This window comes from Mustela putorius, unplaced genomic scaffold (genome assembly GCF_011764305.1).
Source record: "Mustela putorius furo isolate JIRA1106 unplaced genomic scaffold, ASM1176430v1.1 tig00000238_pilon_pilon_pilon, whole genome shotgun sequence".
NCBI classification, from domain to species: Eukaryota; Metazoa; Chordata; class Mammalia; order Carnivora; family Mustelidae; genus Mustela; species Mustela putorius.
The window spans coordinates 484,777-502,852 of record NW_025421324.1 but is presented as its reverse complement, the minus strand read 5'-3'; the positions used below and the strand labels follow the sequence as shown (position 1 = coordinate 502,852).

The window sequence follows — 18,076 nt, the reverse complement described above, 5'->3', positions numbered from 1 at the left end:
AGAGAGAGAGGTATCAGATGAGACTGGAAAATGGGGAAGGAGGCAAATGATATATGACCTAGTATTCATTCATTCATTTACTTATTTATTAATTAATTCAATTAACTATGAGATCTATAAAGGAATCTACCTATACACTGTACGTGTAGTGTGAAAAACACCAGCAGACATCGTTTCTTCTCTCATGAACTTGTGATTTAATAAAGTTAAGGATTTTGTTTTTATGCCTATTAACGATGAGAAGTCAATGGGATATTTTAAGCAAATGAGTGTCAAGATTCTATGTGTATTTTAAAATTTTCCTCTGACTTCAGTGTAGAGAAAGCTTTATAATGAAACCTAGAACACAGTAAATTTCACTTGAGAGACAGTGGTACTGTAGTCTTGGCTGGTGACAGTGGTGATGGAAAAATAAGTGGACCCAAGAGCTAATTTAAAAGGAAAATTTTATTGATTTTCTTGGTGGGTTTGTGATGGATATGTTCAAGGCAGCTTCTAGCCTTTGACTTGTGAGATAGTCCAGATGCATATGCTATTCACTGAGACAGGAGATGCTAGAAAACCAGGCTTGGGAGAAAAATGGTAACTTAATTTTAAACCTGGTGAGTTTTGGTGAAAGACCCAAGTTGATATGTCAAGTAGGCATTTAAGAAGGTTTAGGCAAGAGATATGATTTAGTAATCATCAACATGGAGATGGTAATTGAGCATATGGACAAGGAAGTAGAAGACTGAGCAGAGCAGATTAGCACAGAGGAGAGAAGAAAATCAAAGAGAACCCAGGACTGAACCTTGAAACTTATGCCAGGGTGGTGGATGAAAAAAAAAGACACATAAAAGGGCGCCTGGGTTGCTCAGTGGGTTAAGCCTCTGCCTTTGGCTTGGGTCATGGTCTCGAGGTCCTGGGATCAAGCTCCGCATCAGGTTCTCTGCTCAGCAGGGAGCCTGCCCACACCCCCCCCCACCTGCCTCATTGCCTATTTGTTATCTCTTTCTCTGTGTCAAACAAACAAACAAACAAACAAATAAATAAAATCTTTTAAAAAAAGCACATAAGAGAAAATGAGGAGACCAGAGGTATGAAAGAAACCAGGAGATTGTGATGCAAACCAAGTCAAATAGAGTGTGTCAGAAAGATGATCTGATTGCTTCAGCAAGATTTTTTTTTTTTTAAGAGGCATTTTGTGGGTCTATAGGAGGAGGCCATGCCAGGAGTTGTAGAATGGATGTGAGGTGAGGACTGGAGGCAGTGAGTGTGGCAGTGCTTGTGAGAAGTTTGTGTGTGAAGGGAGGGGAAGGGAGAAATAGCTGGAAGGAAAGAAAGAGGCTTTTTAATTTTTATTTTTAAAGATGAAAGATACTGGAGAATGTATGAAAGACAAGGCAGATCCAATGAAGAATGAAATCTGACTCCAAGTTAGGGAATTAGAACAAATAATTGATAGTATAACTGCCAGGCTAAGAAAGCTACAATTCAGAGTAGGAGGTGGAAGGTTTGACATTTCAGGCTGGGCAGACTCTCAGTGGAAGGAAAGAAGGCAAGTGTGGGAGAAAGTACAAGTAGGTTATTAAGATTTATCTTGGGAAGTTGAAGAAAATATCACTAGATACCTCTTTTCTCTGCAAGGCAGTGTTTGATGCCATCTTCCAAGAGAGTTTGAAAAGAATGAAGAAGGTTTTTGAAAAAGGCTTTGAAAGAAGGGACAGTTGATCAGGCAAGCTTTGTAGGATGGACAGGCAGCATTGAGGGCTCATTTGAAGTTGGTAACTAAAAATTTATAGCTTTTACTAAAATGAAATGGCTGTTTTACAGCCATTTCACTTTAGACTTATTCTAAGAACACTTGATATGACTAGGTACAGGCCCTGGAAAGTGAATGGTTGTATTCAAATAGGATTGGAGTTTTAGCAAAGGACTGGTTTAATCAATTTTGTATTCTATTTTCTTCTAATATACCATGAGTTTGGGGAAGGGATATAACAGAATCATAAATCAAAAATTATATAAGTAGGTGACTACCTAATTGAAGGTTTCCCAACCCACATCAAAGTCAATAATTATCTCAAAAACACCTATTAAAGACCCTTCTCATGCCTCCTTCATCTTAGTATTGGATAGTTGTAAAAACTAGGTGTGTTTTGGCCTATATTGTTAACATTTTATTTTCCTCACTGGTACCATGCTGACATAATTTGTGCACATTTTTAATGTTGTGAGGTTATTCCCTAGGATTATCCACCTATAAAATCTCAGTTTTTAGACTGATTCATTATTCTTTCATTGACCATAGCTTTATTTTTCAAATCTCACCAGTCTGTCTTTATGATATTGACTGGGATTTGCCTTTTGGAATGAGTGTCCTATGTATCATTAGATTCCTAAAGAGTGAGAGGCACACTTTAAAAACACACACACACACACACACACACACACACACTTTGGTTTTATTTATTTATTTTTCATTGTTCCAAGATTCATTATTAATGCACCACACCCAGTGCTCCATGCAATACGTGCCCTCCATAATACCCACCACTAGGCTCACCCAACTTCCCAACCCCCACCCCTTCAAAACTCTCAGATTGTTTTTCAGAGACCATAGTCTCTCATGGTTCGTCTCCCCCTCCAATTTCCCCCAACTCTGTTCTCCTCTTCATCTCCCCATGTCCTCCACGTTATTTCTTATGCTCCACAAATAAGTGAGGCCATATGATAATTGAATCTCTCTGCTTGACTTACTTCACTCAGCATAATCTCTTCGAGTCCCATCCATGTTGATACAAAAGTTGGGTATTCATCCTTTCTGAAGGAGACATAATACTCCATAGTGTATATGGACCACATCTTCCTTATCCACTCGTCTGTTGAAGGGCATCTTGGTTCTTTACACAGTTTGGCAACCATGGCCATTGCTGCTATAAACATTGGGATACAGATGGCCCTTCTTTTCACTATATCTGTATCTTTGGGGTAAATACCCAGTAGGGCAATTGCAGGGTCATGGGGAAGGTCTCTTTTCACTTTCTTGAGGAATCTCCACACTGTTTTCCAAAGTAGCTGCACCAACTTGCATTCCCACCAACAGTGTAAGTGGGTTCCCCTTTTTCCACATCCTCTCCAACACACGTTTTTTTCTGTATTGTTAATTTTGGCCATTCTAACTTGTGTAAGGTGTTATCTCAATGTGTTTTCTGATCTCAACGGGAAGGCTGCAAGCTTTTTCCCATTGAGGATGATATTTGCTGTGGGTCTTTCATAGATAGATTTGATGAAGTTCAGGAATGTTCCCTCTATCACTATACTTTGAAGCGTTTTAATCAGGAACGGATGCTGGATTTTGTCAAATGCTTTTTCTGCATCAATTGAGAAGACCATGTAGTTCTTCTCGCTTCTCTTATTAATTTGTTCTATCACATTGATTGATTTGCGAATGTTGAACCATCCTTGTAACCCAGGGATGAATCCCACCTGGTCATGGTGGATAATCTTTTTTTTTAAATTTTTTATTTTTAATAAACATATATTTTTATCTCCAGGGGTACAGGTCTGTGAATCGCCAGGTTTACACACTTCACAGCACTCACCAAAGCACATACCCTCCCCAATGTCCATAACCCTACCTCCCTTCTCCCAAGCCCCCTCCCTCCAGCAACCCTCAGTTTGTTTTGTGAGATTAAGAGTCACTTATGGTTTGTATCCCTCCCAATCCCATCTTGTTTCATTGATTCTTCTCCTACCCACCTAAGCCCCCATGTTGCATCACCACTTGGTGGATAATCTTTTTAATGTACTGTTGGATCCTGTTTGCTAGGATCTTGTTGAGAATCTTAGCATCCATATTCATCAGTGATATTGGTCTGAAATTCTCCTTTTTGGTAGGGTCTTTGCCTGATTTGTGGATCAGGGTAATGCTGGCTTCATAAGAAGTGTCTGGAAGTTTTCCTTCTGCTTCAGTTTTTTGAAACAGCTTCAGGAGAATAGGTATTATTTCTTCTTTGAAAGTTAGATAGGATTCCCTAGGGAATCCTTCATGTCCTGGACTCTTGTGTTTTGGGAGGTTTTTGATCACTGCTTCAATCGTGTTACTAGATATCGGTCTACTCAGGTTGTCAATTTCTTCCTGATTCAATTTTGGGAGTTTATAGTTTTCCAGGAATGCATCCATTTTATTTAGGTTGCTTAGCTTATTGGCATATAACTGTTGATAATAACTTCTTTTTTAAATTTAATTTTTTTTTATTTTCAGCATAACAGTATTCCTTGTTTTTGCACCACACCCAGTGCTCCATGCAATCTGTGCACTCTCTAATACCCACCACCTGGGTCCCCCAACCTCCCACCCCCCACCGCTTCAAACCCCTCAGATTGTTTTTCAGAGTCCACAGTCTCTCATGGTTCACCTCCCCTTCCAATTTCCCCCAATGTCCTCCGTGATATTTGTTATGTTCCACAAATAAGTGAAACCATATGATAATTGACTCTCTCTGCTTGACTTATTTCACTCAGCATAATCTCTTCCAGTCCCGTCTATGTTGCTACAAAAGTTGGGTACTTCTGATGATTGTTTCTACTTCCTTGGTGTTAGTTGTGATCTCTCCCTTTTCATTCATAATTTTATTAATTTGGGCTTTCTCTCTTTTATTTTGGATTAGTGTGGCCAATGGCTTATTGATCTCATTGATTCTTTCAAAAAACCAGCTTCTAGTTTCAATGATACATTCTACTATATCTCTGGTTTCTATCTCATTGATCTCTGCTCTAATCTTGATCATTTCCCTTCTTATGTGTGGAGTTGGTTTGATTTTTTGTTGGTTCTCCAGCTCTTTAAGGTGTAGAGACGGCTGGTTTATTCTGGATTTTTCAATTTTTTTGAGGGAGGTATGTATTTTCCCCTTAGGACTGCCTTTACTGTATCCCATAGGTTTTGGACCGAAGTGTCTTTATTCTCATTGATTTCCACAAATTGTTTAAGTTATTCTTTGATCTCCTGGTTGATCAATGTGGTTTTGATTTGAATCTCCCTGATAGCTAATGATGATGAAAATTTTTTCATGTGTCTGTTAGCCATTTGTAGGGCTTTGGAGAAGTGTCTGTTCATGTCTTCTGCCCATTTTTTTGATGTGATTATCTGTTTTCTGTGTGTTGAACTTGAGGAATTGTTTATAGGTCTTAGCACTTGTCTGTAGTGTCATTATAGATATAGGTATATAGATATCAGCCCTTTGTCTGTAATGTCATTTGTGAAGGTCTTCTCCCAGTCCATGGATTGGAGAGGTACACTTTTGAAGCAAACTAAAAAAAAAAAAAAAAAATTGCCTCTTGTATTTGTTCATACAAATAGTCAAAAGAAGCCTCAAGATTCATCCCATGGCTTTACCCAGCAACTACTCCACTGCTTCAGTCTCTGAATTCCTCCTCATCTGCTTCCCTAACTACCAGAGTTGGCAGCACTGGCTGTCCCTCCCCCTCAGCCTCCTCTTCCTCCTGGCCATGGGGGCCAACGCCACCCTGCTGATCACCATCTGGCTAGAGGCCTCTCTTCATGAGCCCATGTACTACCTGCTCAGCCTCCTCTCCCTGCTGGATATTGTGCTCTGCCTGACGGTCATCCCCAAGGTCCTGGCCATCTTCTGGTTTGATTTCAGGTCCATTAGCTTCTCAGCCTGCTTTCTCCAGATGTTCATTATGAACAGTTTCCTCCCCATGGAGTCCTGCACATTCATGATCATGGCCTATGACCGCTATGTGGCCATCTGTCACCCACTGCGATACCGATCCATCATCACTGACCAATTTGTGGCCAAGGCTAGTGTCTTCATTTTCACTCGAAATGCCCTTCTCACTGCACCTATTCCTATTCTCACCGCCCGGCTCCATTACTGTGGGAAAAACGTCATTGAGAACTGCATCTGTGCCAACTTGTCTGTGTCCAGGCTCTCCTGTGACAATTTCACCCCTAACAGAATCTATCAGTTTGTGGCTGGTTGGACTTTACTGGGTTCAGATTTCATCCTCATCTTCCTCTCTTACACCTTTATTCTAAGAGCTGTGCTTAGGTTCAAGGCTGAAGCGGCTGCTGTCAAAGCCCTGAGCACGTGTGGCTCTCACTTCATCCTCATCCTGTTCTTCAGCACCATCCTGCTGGTTGTTGTGTTGACAAATGTGGCCAGAAAGAGGGTCCCCATGGACATCCTCATCCTACTCAATGTCCTTCATCACCTCATACCTCCTGCCTTGAACCCTATTGTATATGGGGTTCGGACCAAAGAGATAAAACAAGGAATTAAGAAATTGCTCTGGAGACGTATGTAAATACATAAAATAGATCTCTAATTCCTTTTCCTCGTTCTCAGTGATTTTTCTAGGCAGCGAATTGAACAAAACCTTGGTGAGTATTTATTATACACTCTGAAGCTCACTTCTTAATTGACCCAGATTTCTTCCTTTATTCTCCTCGCCTGGTTTGGGTGAAGGTAGACAAGAGGAAGAAATTTATATTTCTTGAGTAACTGCTTTGAGCCTAGGCAACTTTATTTAAGTAAATTTAATCTTTCACAACATTTCTGTAGATCTTATTATTTCCATTTTACAGAGTAGGGAAAAAAAGATGCTTTTCAAAGTGAAAAATGCCAAGAATCACATTCTCTGGGTAGTGGCAGAGATTGAAATCCAGAATCCAGATCGTGGGTCCTACAAAAATGCCCCTTCAAAATGCCCCAAAGCTACACTCAGTAACAGCAGAAAAGGAAAATGACACCCGTTTGCCTACAAGAAGAGGCTCTTATTACCCTCCAGCTTAGCTCTCCTTTCCTCAAGCAGAGCCATAGGTGTGATTCAGCATTTGTCATTTTCCACAAGAGACTTCTCTCACAGGGCTCCCCTCCATCTCACAGCTGCTGGAAGAGTTTATCCACTACAACCTTCCTCCTGTCCCTCAGAGCCCAGAAGGGCCAACTTCAACACTGATGACCAAAAATGATACAAATAATCTCAACATCCTTGCATACTGATAATAGTGATAGTAATGACAATGAATAGGAAAGCTCAAATGTTTTAAGCACTTGCAATATACTAGCATCTGTACACAATAACATTAATTTTCATAAGACCCTTGTGTGGATGATTATAAAAATTAGTTTTGAAAGCATCTAATAGAGAGGACAGTTTCTAGGAATAGGATACATATTGTCAGGTGTTATCGCCCAGAATTTGGTCCACTCCGTGGGTCTCTCTAGGAGTGCTTTCTCCATCTCTGCTATGCTTCTCCCAGGTGCAAATCCAGAAGGGACTCAAAGAGAAATCCAGTTAGTTGGTCATATTCAGATCTTAATTCCTGCGCTAGGCTTCTCTAGATCAGTGCAAATAGCCACCATATTTATAAGACTCAATTATATTTTTATATTTTATATATATATTTCAAGTTGTCATGGCGGGGTATTGGGAAATGTTTTCAATTAGCATTAATTGTGCCTCGGATAAACCTCATTGGCTACGATCCTGCCACTATGCAAAGCTTATATTATATATATATAAAATATAAATATAAATGTGTATATATTTATATTATATATATGTATAATTATATAATCCAATAATTATATTGACTCAAACTGGGTGTACACAGTTCTAGAAACTACAGCTTGTGCTAGGGATTTGTAAGGGATGTAGGGACCAGCACACCTGTTGTCATCCCTCAGAGTGATGAGCATAGCTTCTGGCATATCAGGGGGCTCAGCAAACATCCCCTTGCTTATGAAATTGAAGCGACTAAGAGAAGAGTTAACCAATAGTGTCTACAATGCATCTTTCATTGCGGACTCTGAAAAACAATCTGAGGGTTTTGAAGGGGTGAGGGGTAGGAGGTTGGGGGAACCAGGTGGTGGGTATTAGAGAGGACACGGATTGCATGGAGCACTGGATGTGGTACAAAAACAATGAATGCTGTTATGCTGAAAATAAATAAAAAAAAAGTCAATGAAACCAGATGCTGTTGATTCTTGTAGAAAATCATTAAAATTGATAAACCATTAGCCAGACTTATTAGAAAAAAAGAGAGAAGACACAAATGACAATAACAGGAATGAGAAAAGTTCTATCACTACAAATTCCACAGATACTAAAAGGATAATAAAGAACCATTACAAACAAATGTATGTGCATAAATTCCACAACTTAGAAACACGAAAACAACCAAAACTTCCACAATTATTAGACTGAAGCCTTTAAGAAGTTACTCAAGTGACTAAGCATTTGTTTCTTTGTAAAATGGTGAGGTTGTTGAGGAGTAAATGAAGTTCTTAGCTGCTATCATCATCATCATCATCATTTTGAATTCAGACAGGAACTGCAAAAGAAGATCTGGATGTAACTGAGAAGAAACCATGTGACCCACAATCAGCATCCTTAGGAACAGTTTGATTTGGTAAACCATTCTCTTTGGACTCTGATCTTATTTCAGTCTTCTCTTTCTACCTAAAAATTTTCCTGTTCACTTGAGGGTTCTTACTGGTGCTTTGTGCATTAAAAACCTGACTAATCACATAAATAAATTGTGCTGATTAAAAAAAAAAGTCCTCTTAGTACAGTCTTTGAACATGTCTTGAATGGATAGAATGAAGTAGCAGAAACTAAAGGCATTTTAAATGGACACTTTAAAGTGATAAACTTCCAGTTTTAAGAGATAAGTACTGGGGATGTAATGTATAGCATGACAACTGTGGCTAAAACTGCTGTATGGTATATTTGAAAGTTATTATGAGACTAGATCTTAAAAGTTCGTATCACATGGAAAAAAATTTTTTTCTTCTTTTTTGAATATACATGAGATACTAGATAGTAACTAAACTGTGGTAATAATTTCACAATATATATAAGTCAAGCTATTATGCTGTATACCTTAGACTTCTAAGCTGCATATGTCAATTATATCTCAACAAACTGGAAGAAAAAACAAGATGTTTTGCCAGTTTAAGTGAAAATTTGTGGAGTTACTTTGTTAACACAGAATGACTGTGGCCCAAGTGTGCTGGAAGGGGCTGTTTTTAAAAATGTGAAAAGGAGAGGAGTGCCTGGGTGGCTCAGTGGTTAAGCCTCTACCTTCAGCTCCTGTCATGATCTCGGGGTCCTGGGATTGAGCCCTGCATCAGGTTCTCTGCTCAGCAGGGAGCCTGCTTCCCCCTCTTCCTCTCCCTGCCTCTCTGCCTACTTGTGATCTCTCTCTGTCAAGTAAATAAATAAAGTCTTTAAAAAAATGTGAGAAGGGGGATGGGAGAGGCCAACCACTAGCCATTTACCTCACTCCCTGTTTTGCACATTAGTCACATTTGCAAGAGGAATACAGAGCCTTTTGGAAAAGAATATCTGAAACCATTGAACACTGCTATTCAGGACCAGCGCAGATTTAAATGAAGAGCCAGGGGGCACCTGAGTGGCTCAGTGGGTTAACGCTTCTGCTTTCGGCTCTGGTCATGGTCTCAGGGTCCTGGGATCTAGCATCCGGCTCTCTGCTCAACAGGGAGCCTGCTTCCTCCTCTCTCTCTGCCTCTCTGCCTACTTGTGATCTCTGTCTGTCAAATAAATAAAATCTTGGGGAAAAAAAAAAAAAAAGAAAACCCTTTAAATGAAGAGCCAGTAGCAAGAAAAAGCAACAAATCTCCTGGAATTAAATTATCTGGAGGAAAAGGGAGTTTATGCTGGTGACCCGTGCTCAAAGCAAAGACCTAAATACTGTTGAAGGAACAAAACTACATTTTCCACATATAATAAAGTAGAGTTTGGGAGCCTTTGAGTACACAGTCATCCTGATACGCTCTTGTTTTTTAGATATATTCTAAGCCTATGGGTGTTAGCAATGAGAGCTGTGATGTCAGAGGCCCCATGTGGGACATCAAATTGTGCAGCCAGGGAATCTATGAAGCTTTGTGTTAGAGCCAGGAGAAATAAATGCTTCATAACCTGCAAGTCAACACTGCTCTCTCGTGGATACTAACAGGAATAGCAATACTGGGGTGAACCTCGTTCTCAAACCTCTGCTTGATGTTTGAAAGGTGACTGAAAATTCTGTTATGAAAACTCCTGGTATCTCCAACACTTAGGGAAGAAGCAGTGAGTGGCTACAGGAAAATACTGTACTTCCAGCTCATAAGGCACATGGGAATTTAATGATTAACTTAAAAAAAGAAAAGATTATAACATTTATACTCTGCTTTTCTTTTCTTCAGTGACACCCAAAATTAATATCAAACCAATGACATGAGTCTGGAATTCCTAAGAATAGAATGTATCTTGGTATTTAATAAGATGTTACATTAGCAGTATAGGCTAAGGATTATGCATGGTAATTAATGTTTATTCATTCTTCATCTCCTCAGCCAAAAATTAGTTGAGTGTTTTGTGTGATTAACACATTAGTGATTAATATAGAGAGTTAGGAATAGATAAACTACTTTTAGAGAATTTATGGTCAAAACAGTCCATGAACTATCATTTTCCCCCATTTTTCCAGTTAGTCAATTGAACAAAAAGGTAAAATGCTAATGGTCATTCAGCTAACAGACTGGAATCAACTGAGAAATCAGGCGTATTTGCTAAATAAATCCATTTTTCCTATCATGTTGTCTAGAGATTGAGGTACATTTTTAGACTTCACCTGGACAGCTTTGTAGTTTTCTGATATATTTGTGTTCCAGATTATGGATAGCAGAGGCAGTGCACATCAAAACCATCATATATCAAATTAGTCAATGCAAGTAAAGTTAGTTAATACAGCAAGGATACCACAGTAACTTAGCACAATACTATTTTACTTCTCATCCAAACCCATTCCAGTGCATGGGGGCTTTGCTTCATGTTAATACTTAGGAATCCAAGCTTCTTCCTTATGTAGACCCTCCACGTATTAAGCCCTAGGAATGTCCACAGATATTTCTGAATCTGGCTGATGTACAAATTTTTTTTTAAGATTTTTATTTATTTATTTGTCAGAGAGAGAGAGAGAGAGAGAGAGAAAACACAAGCAAGGGGAGCATCAGGCAGAAGGAGAAGCAGGCTGCTGCTGAGAAAGGAACCCAATGTTAGACTTGACCCTAGGACACTGGGATCTTGACCTGAGCTGAAGGCAGACACTTAACTGTCTGAGACACCCAGGCATCACATTGTTCCAGATCTTGTAGGAGATTTTAGTGGCTCACTCTGAGAGAGATTTATGTCACTTTTTCTTTCATTCCACTGGCCACACTGCTCACATAGATCCAGCTGCCTATGGCTGAGACTGGGTCACTGAATAATGATTTTTTAAGAGAAATGATACAAGATACTCTTGCATGTAAAATACACTTACCTTCTCCCCAAGGGAGACCACCCAGGCTCTCACACAGTCCAAGATCTCAAGCAGGGAGTGTCTTCTCCATCAAGTCCTGATGTGATTCCTTGTGGATCAGTCATTTTTCTCACCGCATAGGTAATGGTGGAGTACTGGTACCCATCATTAAGATTCCCATTTGGAGGGGAGGCATGGGATTCATTCAGTTGGAACTTGTCCATGGTAATGCTGGAATATTTTGAGGGCAGGCACTGCCACATTTTTACCCACTGAAGCGGTGGAAGTTCCTTGACTAGACACTGGTTATGTTCTCTGGGAGGAACTTGCCATTGTTTCTCTGGCCCCTTGTTCTGCCTTTGGGGAGTTGTGTCTTCTTCATTGTCCCCCATGGCGTTATGACATGCAGGCACTGGAATATGTGACTTCTTTTGCATTACTGCATTTGGAGGCTGCTTCCAGCTCATAAAATATTAAGATCAATAATTGCTTTAATTATTTATCTTGATATTAAAGATATGGATACAATGCATATTTAATTAATTAAAGTTGAGTTTGATAGACTGACCTTTACTATGGTATTATGAACATTCAATTATATGCACTAATACTTCTGGAATTTTAGAAAAGGGTCAGCTCTTAAGTTATTTTTCTCTTCATTAAGTTAAATTAATATACAATTCTTAGGTTTCTTCTTCTGCCCCAAGGAAAACATTCTTAATTATTAAGAATTTTAAATTAGAAAGGTACAGCATAGGGGAATATAGTCAGTGGTATTGTAATAGTGTTGTATGGTAATGGATGGGAGTTACATTTGCAGTGAACACAGCACAATGCACAGACTTGTCAAATCACCAAGTTGTAAACCTGAAAATAAAGTAACATTGTGTATCAACTATACTCCAATAAAAATACTAATAAGGAAAAATAATTGCTTTAATTATTAATCAAAAACTTTCTTTAAAAGCAAAGCTCAGGTGTCTTTGTCAACAAACACCCTCAAAACCCAAACAGGTTTCTGATCTATTTGTATCAGGCAGTTCCATGCATTAGTAATCACACACGCATATGTTCTTCAGTATAATTTTAAAAATTTTTCTTTTGTTTCTTTGTCTTTTCCAGTTCACCATGCCACTCCTTTTTAGGAAATGGTGTCTATCTAAGGCCACTGGACTTGAGTACAACAACTATGCACATAATCTACTCTTCTTAGTTCTGGTTTCTATGAGTCTGTGTTTTTCAAAAACAGTCTAAAACTTTCTCTTAACCTCTGATGTCCCAAGCAGTAGGACAGTTTTTCAAGACTCCATATTTATGGACTTTCTCTATTATCATTAATTTCTGCTTGAAGATCAGCCAATTTCCTGCTAAGCTCATCTACTTATCATAATAGCTTATCAATGAAATAAACAATTGCAAATACCCACAATTATTTTCAACTGTAACCAACTGTTTCCCCCAGACTTACTATTTAGTAGACATGTCAGCTTTCCTTGTTGTGTGATCTTCCTAACATTGGTTGTCAATTTTCTCAGTGCCTGCAGTGTTAGTCAGGATATCTTGCTAGCTGATGAAATGAACAAGTCCAATGTGTTAGGGGTTTAACACATACAACTTTATTTTTTGAGGACATCCATCCAATGCATGTGGAAGAGGAGGCTCTCCTCCATGCCATCTTTAAAAAAAAACAAAACAAACAAACAAAAAAACCTAACTTCTTCCATTGTGTGGTTACATAATTTCCAGGGCTTCACATCTTCCATGGATTAAGTTCAACTGGCCAGAGTGGTGGGGAGAGAGGGTAGAGGACATCAAGTAGGCTGTAAAGATTGTGCCTAGAAGAGGTATGTTCCATCTCCTTGGTCAGACTCAGTCTTACAGTCCCACTAACTATAGGTGAGACTTGAAAATGTAAATGTATCTGTGTGTTTAGGAGGAGGAAGAACTCAGTTTAGTAAACATAGCCTTGTCTCTGTCATTTATATCCAGATGAACTTCAGGTATGCAGTGGGAAGGGGGAGAAGTGGTGGGAGAACTCAGGATATTTTGTGGCTCTCCTGGTCTCTCTGAGACACTGTGAGCACTAGAGCCTGGTTTGCTCTTTGTTTGCCTCTTTCAGAACCCTCATTAAGTAGATCATCAGGTTTTATTTTAGACTCGTAAGAGAGAAGCAAATGAGCCTTTCTGAGTTCCTTCCATGTTTTCTAGTCATCCCCGTAACAGTAGTAAGGATGAAGAGAGGGACATTAGTATCTGCATCTTAGTGGATTGGTACAGGGATTTCAATGCCCTCCCTTCCAGACTCAGTCTGTGGCCCAGGACTGTCCAAACACATTCCTGAAAGCTGCCTTAGGATTTGCTGGGATGACATCAAGAACCTGACATGGGAATCAAATGAGTAATGCATTTTTTGCTTATTCCTTGAGTTTGTACAGAGTTCTTCTGGCCTGTCAAGAGACATTGCTGTTAGGACACAGCAGGTGGGGACCTGGTGAGTTAATCTTCCAGTGAAGGACAGATCTTGCTGGATTTATTCCACAAAGTCACTGAATTATTGCCTTCACTTGGATGTTTATAATAGAATTAAGAACTGTGTCCTGTTTGAGAAAGAGGCTGTGAGTTTCCTTAGACCTATGCTTGTTTCTGAAAAGTAAATATTGATTTGTCTGTAAATGGAGCCAAAAGAGATCTGTTCATGGGTCCATGTCCTGAGAGCTGGGTGAGATCAGTTTCCTTGCTGCTGCCTTTGGAGGAGTCTGAGGAAGTCTGTGCACTCTATGTTTATCCAGCCAACTACTGCCCACTAGAACGTATTTCTGAGACTGTAAGATCACACTTCTCTACAAGTCTTTTTTCTGTTGTGGGGCAAATACTGCTTTGGTTAGTATCACCATCTTCACTTTCCTTTTGCACCATCATCTTTTTTCTCAGCCAAATGGATTACATAGTTCACCTACCCCCTCCTCATCCTGCAACCCTTAGTATTTTCTCCATATTTATGAGTCTGTTTCTCTTTTGTTGTTGTTGCTTATTTGTTCATTCATTAGCTTAAGTGTTTTTTTAGATTCCACATATAAATGAAATCACATGGTATTTATCTTTCCCTATTTGACTCATTTTATTTAGTATAATACTCTCTAAGTCTATTTGTGTTGTCACAAATGGCAAGATTTCATTCTTTTTTATGGGCAAGTCATATTCCATTGTGTGGATATATACCACATCTTCTTTATCCATTTGTCTATCAAAGGATATTTAGGTTGCTTCCTATCTTATATATTTATATATATATTTATATATATTTATATAACATATATATGTATAACATGTTATGTGCTCCATATGTCACATTATAGATGTCATATATGTACTTCATATTATGTTATATATATATATACTTGTTATATATATATATTCTTTAAATATAAAGTATATTTATATAAATATAAAATATACTTTATATTTAAAGTATATATATATTAAATATATACTAAATATATATATTAAATATTTTATATTTATATAAATATAATATATTTAATATTTATAAATATATAAAATATTTAATATAAATATTAAATATTTTATATTTAAAGTATATATATATACTGTACTTTAAATATATACATATGTGTGTATGTATGTGTGTATATATATACACACACACACACATTTCCACAGCCTTCTGATATCTGTTGTTGCTGTTGATAAGTATACTACCAGTCAATTGCTATTCCTTTGTAAGTAATGAATCATCTCTCTTGCTGTATTCAGAGCACCTCATCTTTAAGGTTCTGGAATGTTAGCATATGTGTAGGTTGTTAAAAAAATAGATTTGAGAGCACAGAAAAAAGCCCATATTTATATGGTCAATTAATCTACAATAAAAGAAACAAAAAATATACAATGGGAAAAGACAGTCTGTTCAATAAATGGTACTAGGACAACTAGCAAAAAAGTTCTTACATCACACACAAAAGTATAATCAAAATAGATTAAAGACCTAAATGTAAGACCTAAAAACATAATTCTACTACAGGAGAACATAGGCAGTAATCTCTTGTACATAACCTTAGCAATATTTTTCTGGATATGTCTCTCTACACTAGGAAAACAAAAGCAAAAATGAATAATTGGGACTACATCAAACTAAACTCTTGCACAGTAAAGGAAACCATCAACATAAGAAAAAAGCAGCCTACTGAATAGGAGAAGATATTTGTAAATAACATATCACATAAGGGGTTAATACCCAAAATACATAAATAACTCATACAACTCAACATCAATAAAACAATCTGATTTAAAAATGGGGAGAGCTCTGCATAAACAGCTTTCCAAAGAAGACATACAGATAACCAACAGACACATAAAAAGATGCTTGGCAACACTAATTATCAAGAAAATACAAATCAGAACCACAGTGAGGTATCACCCTGCATCAGCCACGAGGGCTGGTATCAAAAAGACAAGAAATAACAAGTGTCAGCAAGAAAATGGGGAAAAAGGAACCCTCATACACTGTTGGTGGGAATGTAAAGTGGCAAAGCCACTGTACAAAAGAGTATGGAAGGTCCTAAAAAAATTTAAAATAGAAATACCATATAATCTAATAATTCCACTTCTGGGTATTTACTCAAGGAAAACAAAAACACTAATTCAAAAAGACAGATGCACCCCCTTTTTTTTTTAAAATTTATTTTTAGCATAACAGTATTCATTATTTTTGCACCACACCCAGTGCTCCATGCAATCCGTGCAATTATATTATATATACATATATTATATATATATTATATGTATAATATATATAATATAATATAATATAATAATATAAGAGATATAATATAAGAGATTTAATATATTTATAAATATATATATATAAAATATATAATATATATATTATATATAATATATATAAAATTTTATATATTTATAAATATATAAAATCTCTTTAGATTTATTATTATTATTACTTGTGTTATTCTTGCTGTGACTTTATGTAAAGTTTCAGTCTTCCTCTGTAAGATGACAGAAGCCATTTAAAAAAATTTTTTTTTTATTTTAAAGATTTTATTTATTTGACAGACAGATCACAAGTAGGCAGAGAGGCAGACAGAGAGGGGGGTGTGAAACAGGCTCCCCACTGAGCAGAGAGCCCGACGCAGGGCTCAATCCCAGGACCCTGGGATCATGACCTGAGCTGAAGGCAGAGACTTTAACCCACTGAGCCACCCAGGCACCCCCAGAAGCCATTTTTTAATGTACATATTTCAAATGTAGTGCCTTGTCAAAGTAGGGTAAAAATATTTGTTCAAAGAAAAAGTAAAAGTAATTTTATCCTTACAACAAATCTGTGTTGGAAAGTTTGTTATGTCTATATTTCAGGTGAGGGAATTGTGGTTCTGAGAGCTGATGAACTTTCTTCAAGGAAAAGCAATGAGAAAGTAGTAGAACAAGAGTTCAAATAGAAACCTCCAATTATCTCTTCCCAATATCCCTATGATCTGACAGTGAAGAGGGATTATTCATTTATAAGAAACACGGGGGCCAGGGTATTTTGCCCAGAGTGAACTGTATGCTTGCTCTAGCAACATTCTTTCACTGAATGATGATTCACCCATGAAATAGTTTTTTTCATTTAGCATATCTATCACTCTATTTGATGCTGACAAGGTCCTTGGCACTTCAGGCAGGACCTCCAAGTAGCAAGGAGGAAACAAGATTATATTCTATCTACATTCCTGTCCTGAAGTCTCTTCCAGTAGTTGTGGGCAGGAAAGTCTAAGACCTAGAACCAGACTGCACTTGCTCTCCTCTCTGCAAAATTCCTGTGCTCAAAGCCTTAAAGATCCTACATTTAGCCTGAGAATCCCTATCATAAGACACATCTGGGAAGGTCCACAGGAATGGTGATCTTTTAAGTTCTACTGTGCACTACCTTCAGAGTGGGGGCTGCACTGGTGGCAGTTACACTTGTTCCCAAGGAAACAATGCCAAGTGTTTCTGTGTGGAAGGTAAAAATTGTTAATGGTTGATCTTTCTGCAACCACAGTTAGATAACAGAGTTTAGACCAAGAACGACCATGAAGGTGAAACCTTGGACATGAGACCCATGTGTGTAAATGGCTCCGCCCAGGGATTTGCTTGGATGCAAACCATGGATGCTCCCACTGCAGGAGAAGGACTCACAGGGAATGTGCTCTCTGGCCCCTTGGTTGCCCATGGTTCATGCTCCTCTGAGATCCATGCTCCTTTTTTGGCTGGAGGTGTCCCTGTGTCACCTCTTCCACAGAGTTATAGGGCTGAGGAGAGTTTAGTCAGTTCTTCACCATAGGAGCATGCACATAAATTTTCCTGGAGAAGATTCTCATCACACAGTTTCCTTACCTTTCTTTTCTCAGGCTTTCTTTATTTAGACTTCTCAAGAACCTCTGACCTCTCTTTATTTTATTGACAGTGCTGAATCAAACCTTTTACAGTATATTCTCTTGGGAAACAGACCGTGGGACTTCAGGGCCCTAGTGCTTAACAAGAGCACCAACTCCCGTGAGCAATGGGGAGAGGGGCCACAGTGGAGGCAGAGTTCATAATACCAGCCTCCAGAGCCCTTGAAGGGGCCAGTTTAGCGCTTTCTCCAGCAGCCAGAAACAGCAGCAGTGCAGCCTTCTGAAGCTGGTGAGTCTCAAGCTGGACCAAGCAGGATGATTGTGAGGAAGGAGATAATGAAGAGAGGAGGGACTCCAGGACCTTAGTTTG

At 38.3% G+C, this 18,076-nt stretch overlaps 1 protein-coding gene and 1 pseudogene across 1 annotated transcript; one reads left to right on the top strand and one right to left on the bottom strand.

Moving 5' to 3' along the window:
* The first annotated feature begins 5,367 nt into the window (after positions 1–5,367).
* LOC101670346 (olfactory receptor 56A1) lies at positions 5,368–6,312 on the top strand. Its single transcript, XM_004778981.2, has one exon. The coding sequence runs from the start codon at positions 5,368–5,370 to the stop codon at positions 6,310–6,312; it is 945 nt and encodes a 314-aa protein (XP_004779038.2).
* Positions 6,313–7,390: 1,078 nt separating this feature from the next.
* LOC123391551 lies at positions 7,391–7,515 on the bottom strand (annotated as a pseudogene).
* Between the last annotated feature and the right edge of the window lie 10,561 nt (positions 7,516–18,076).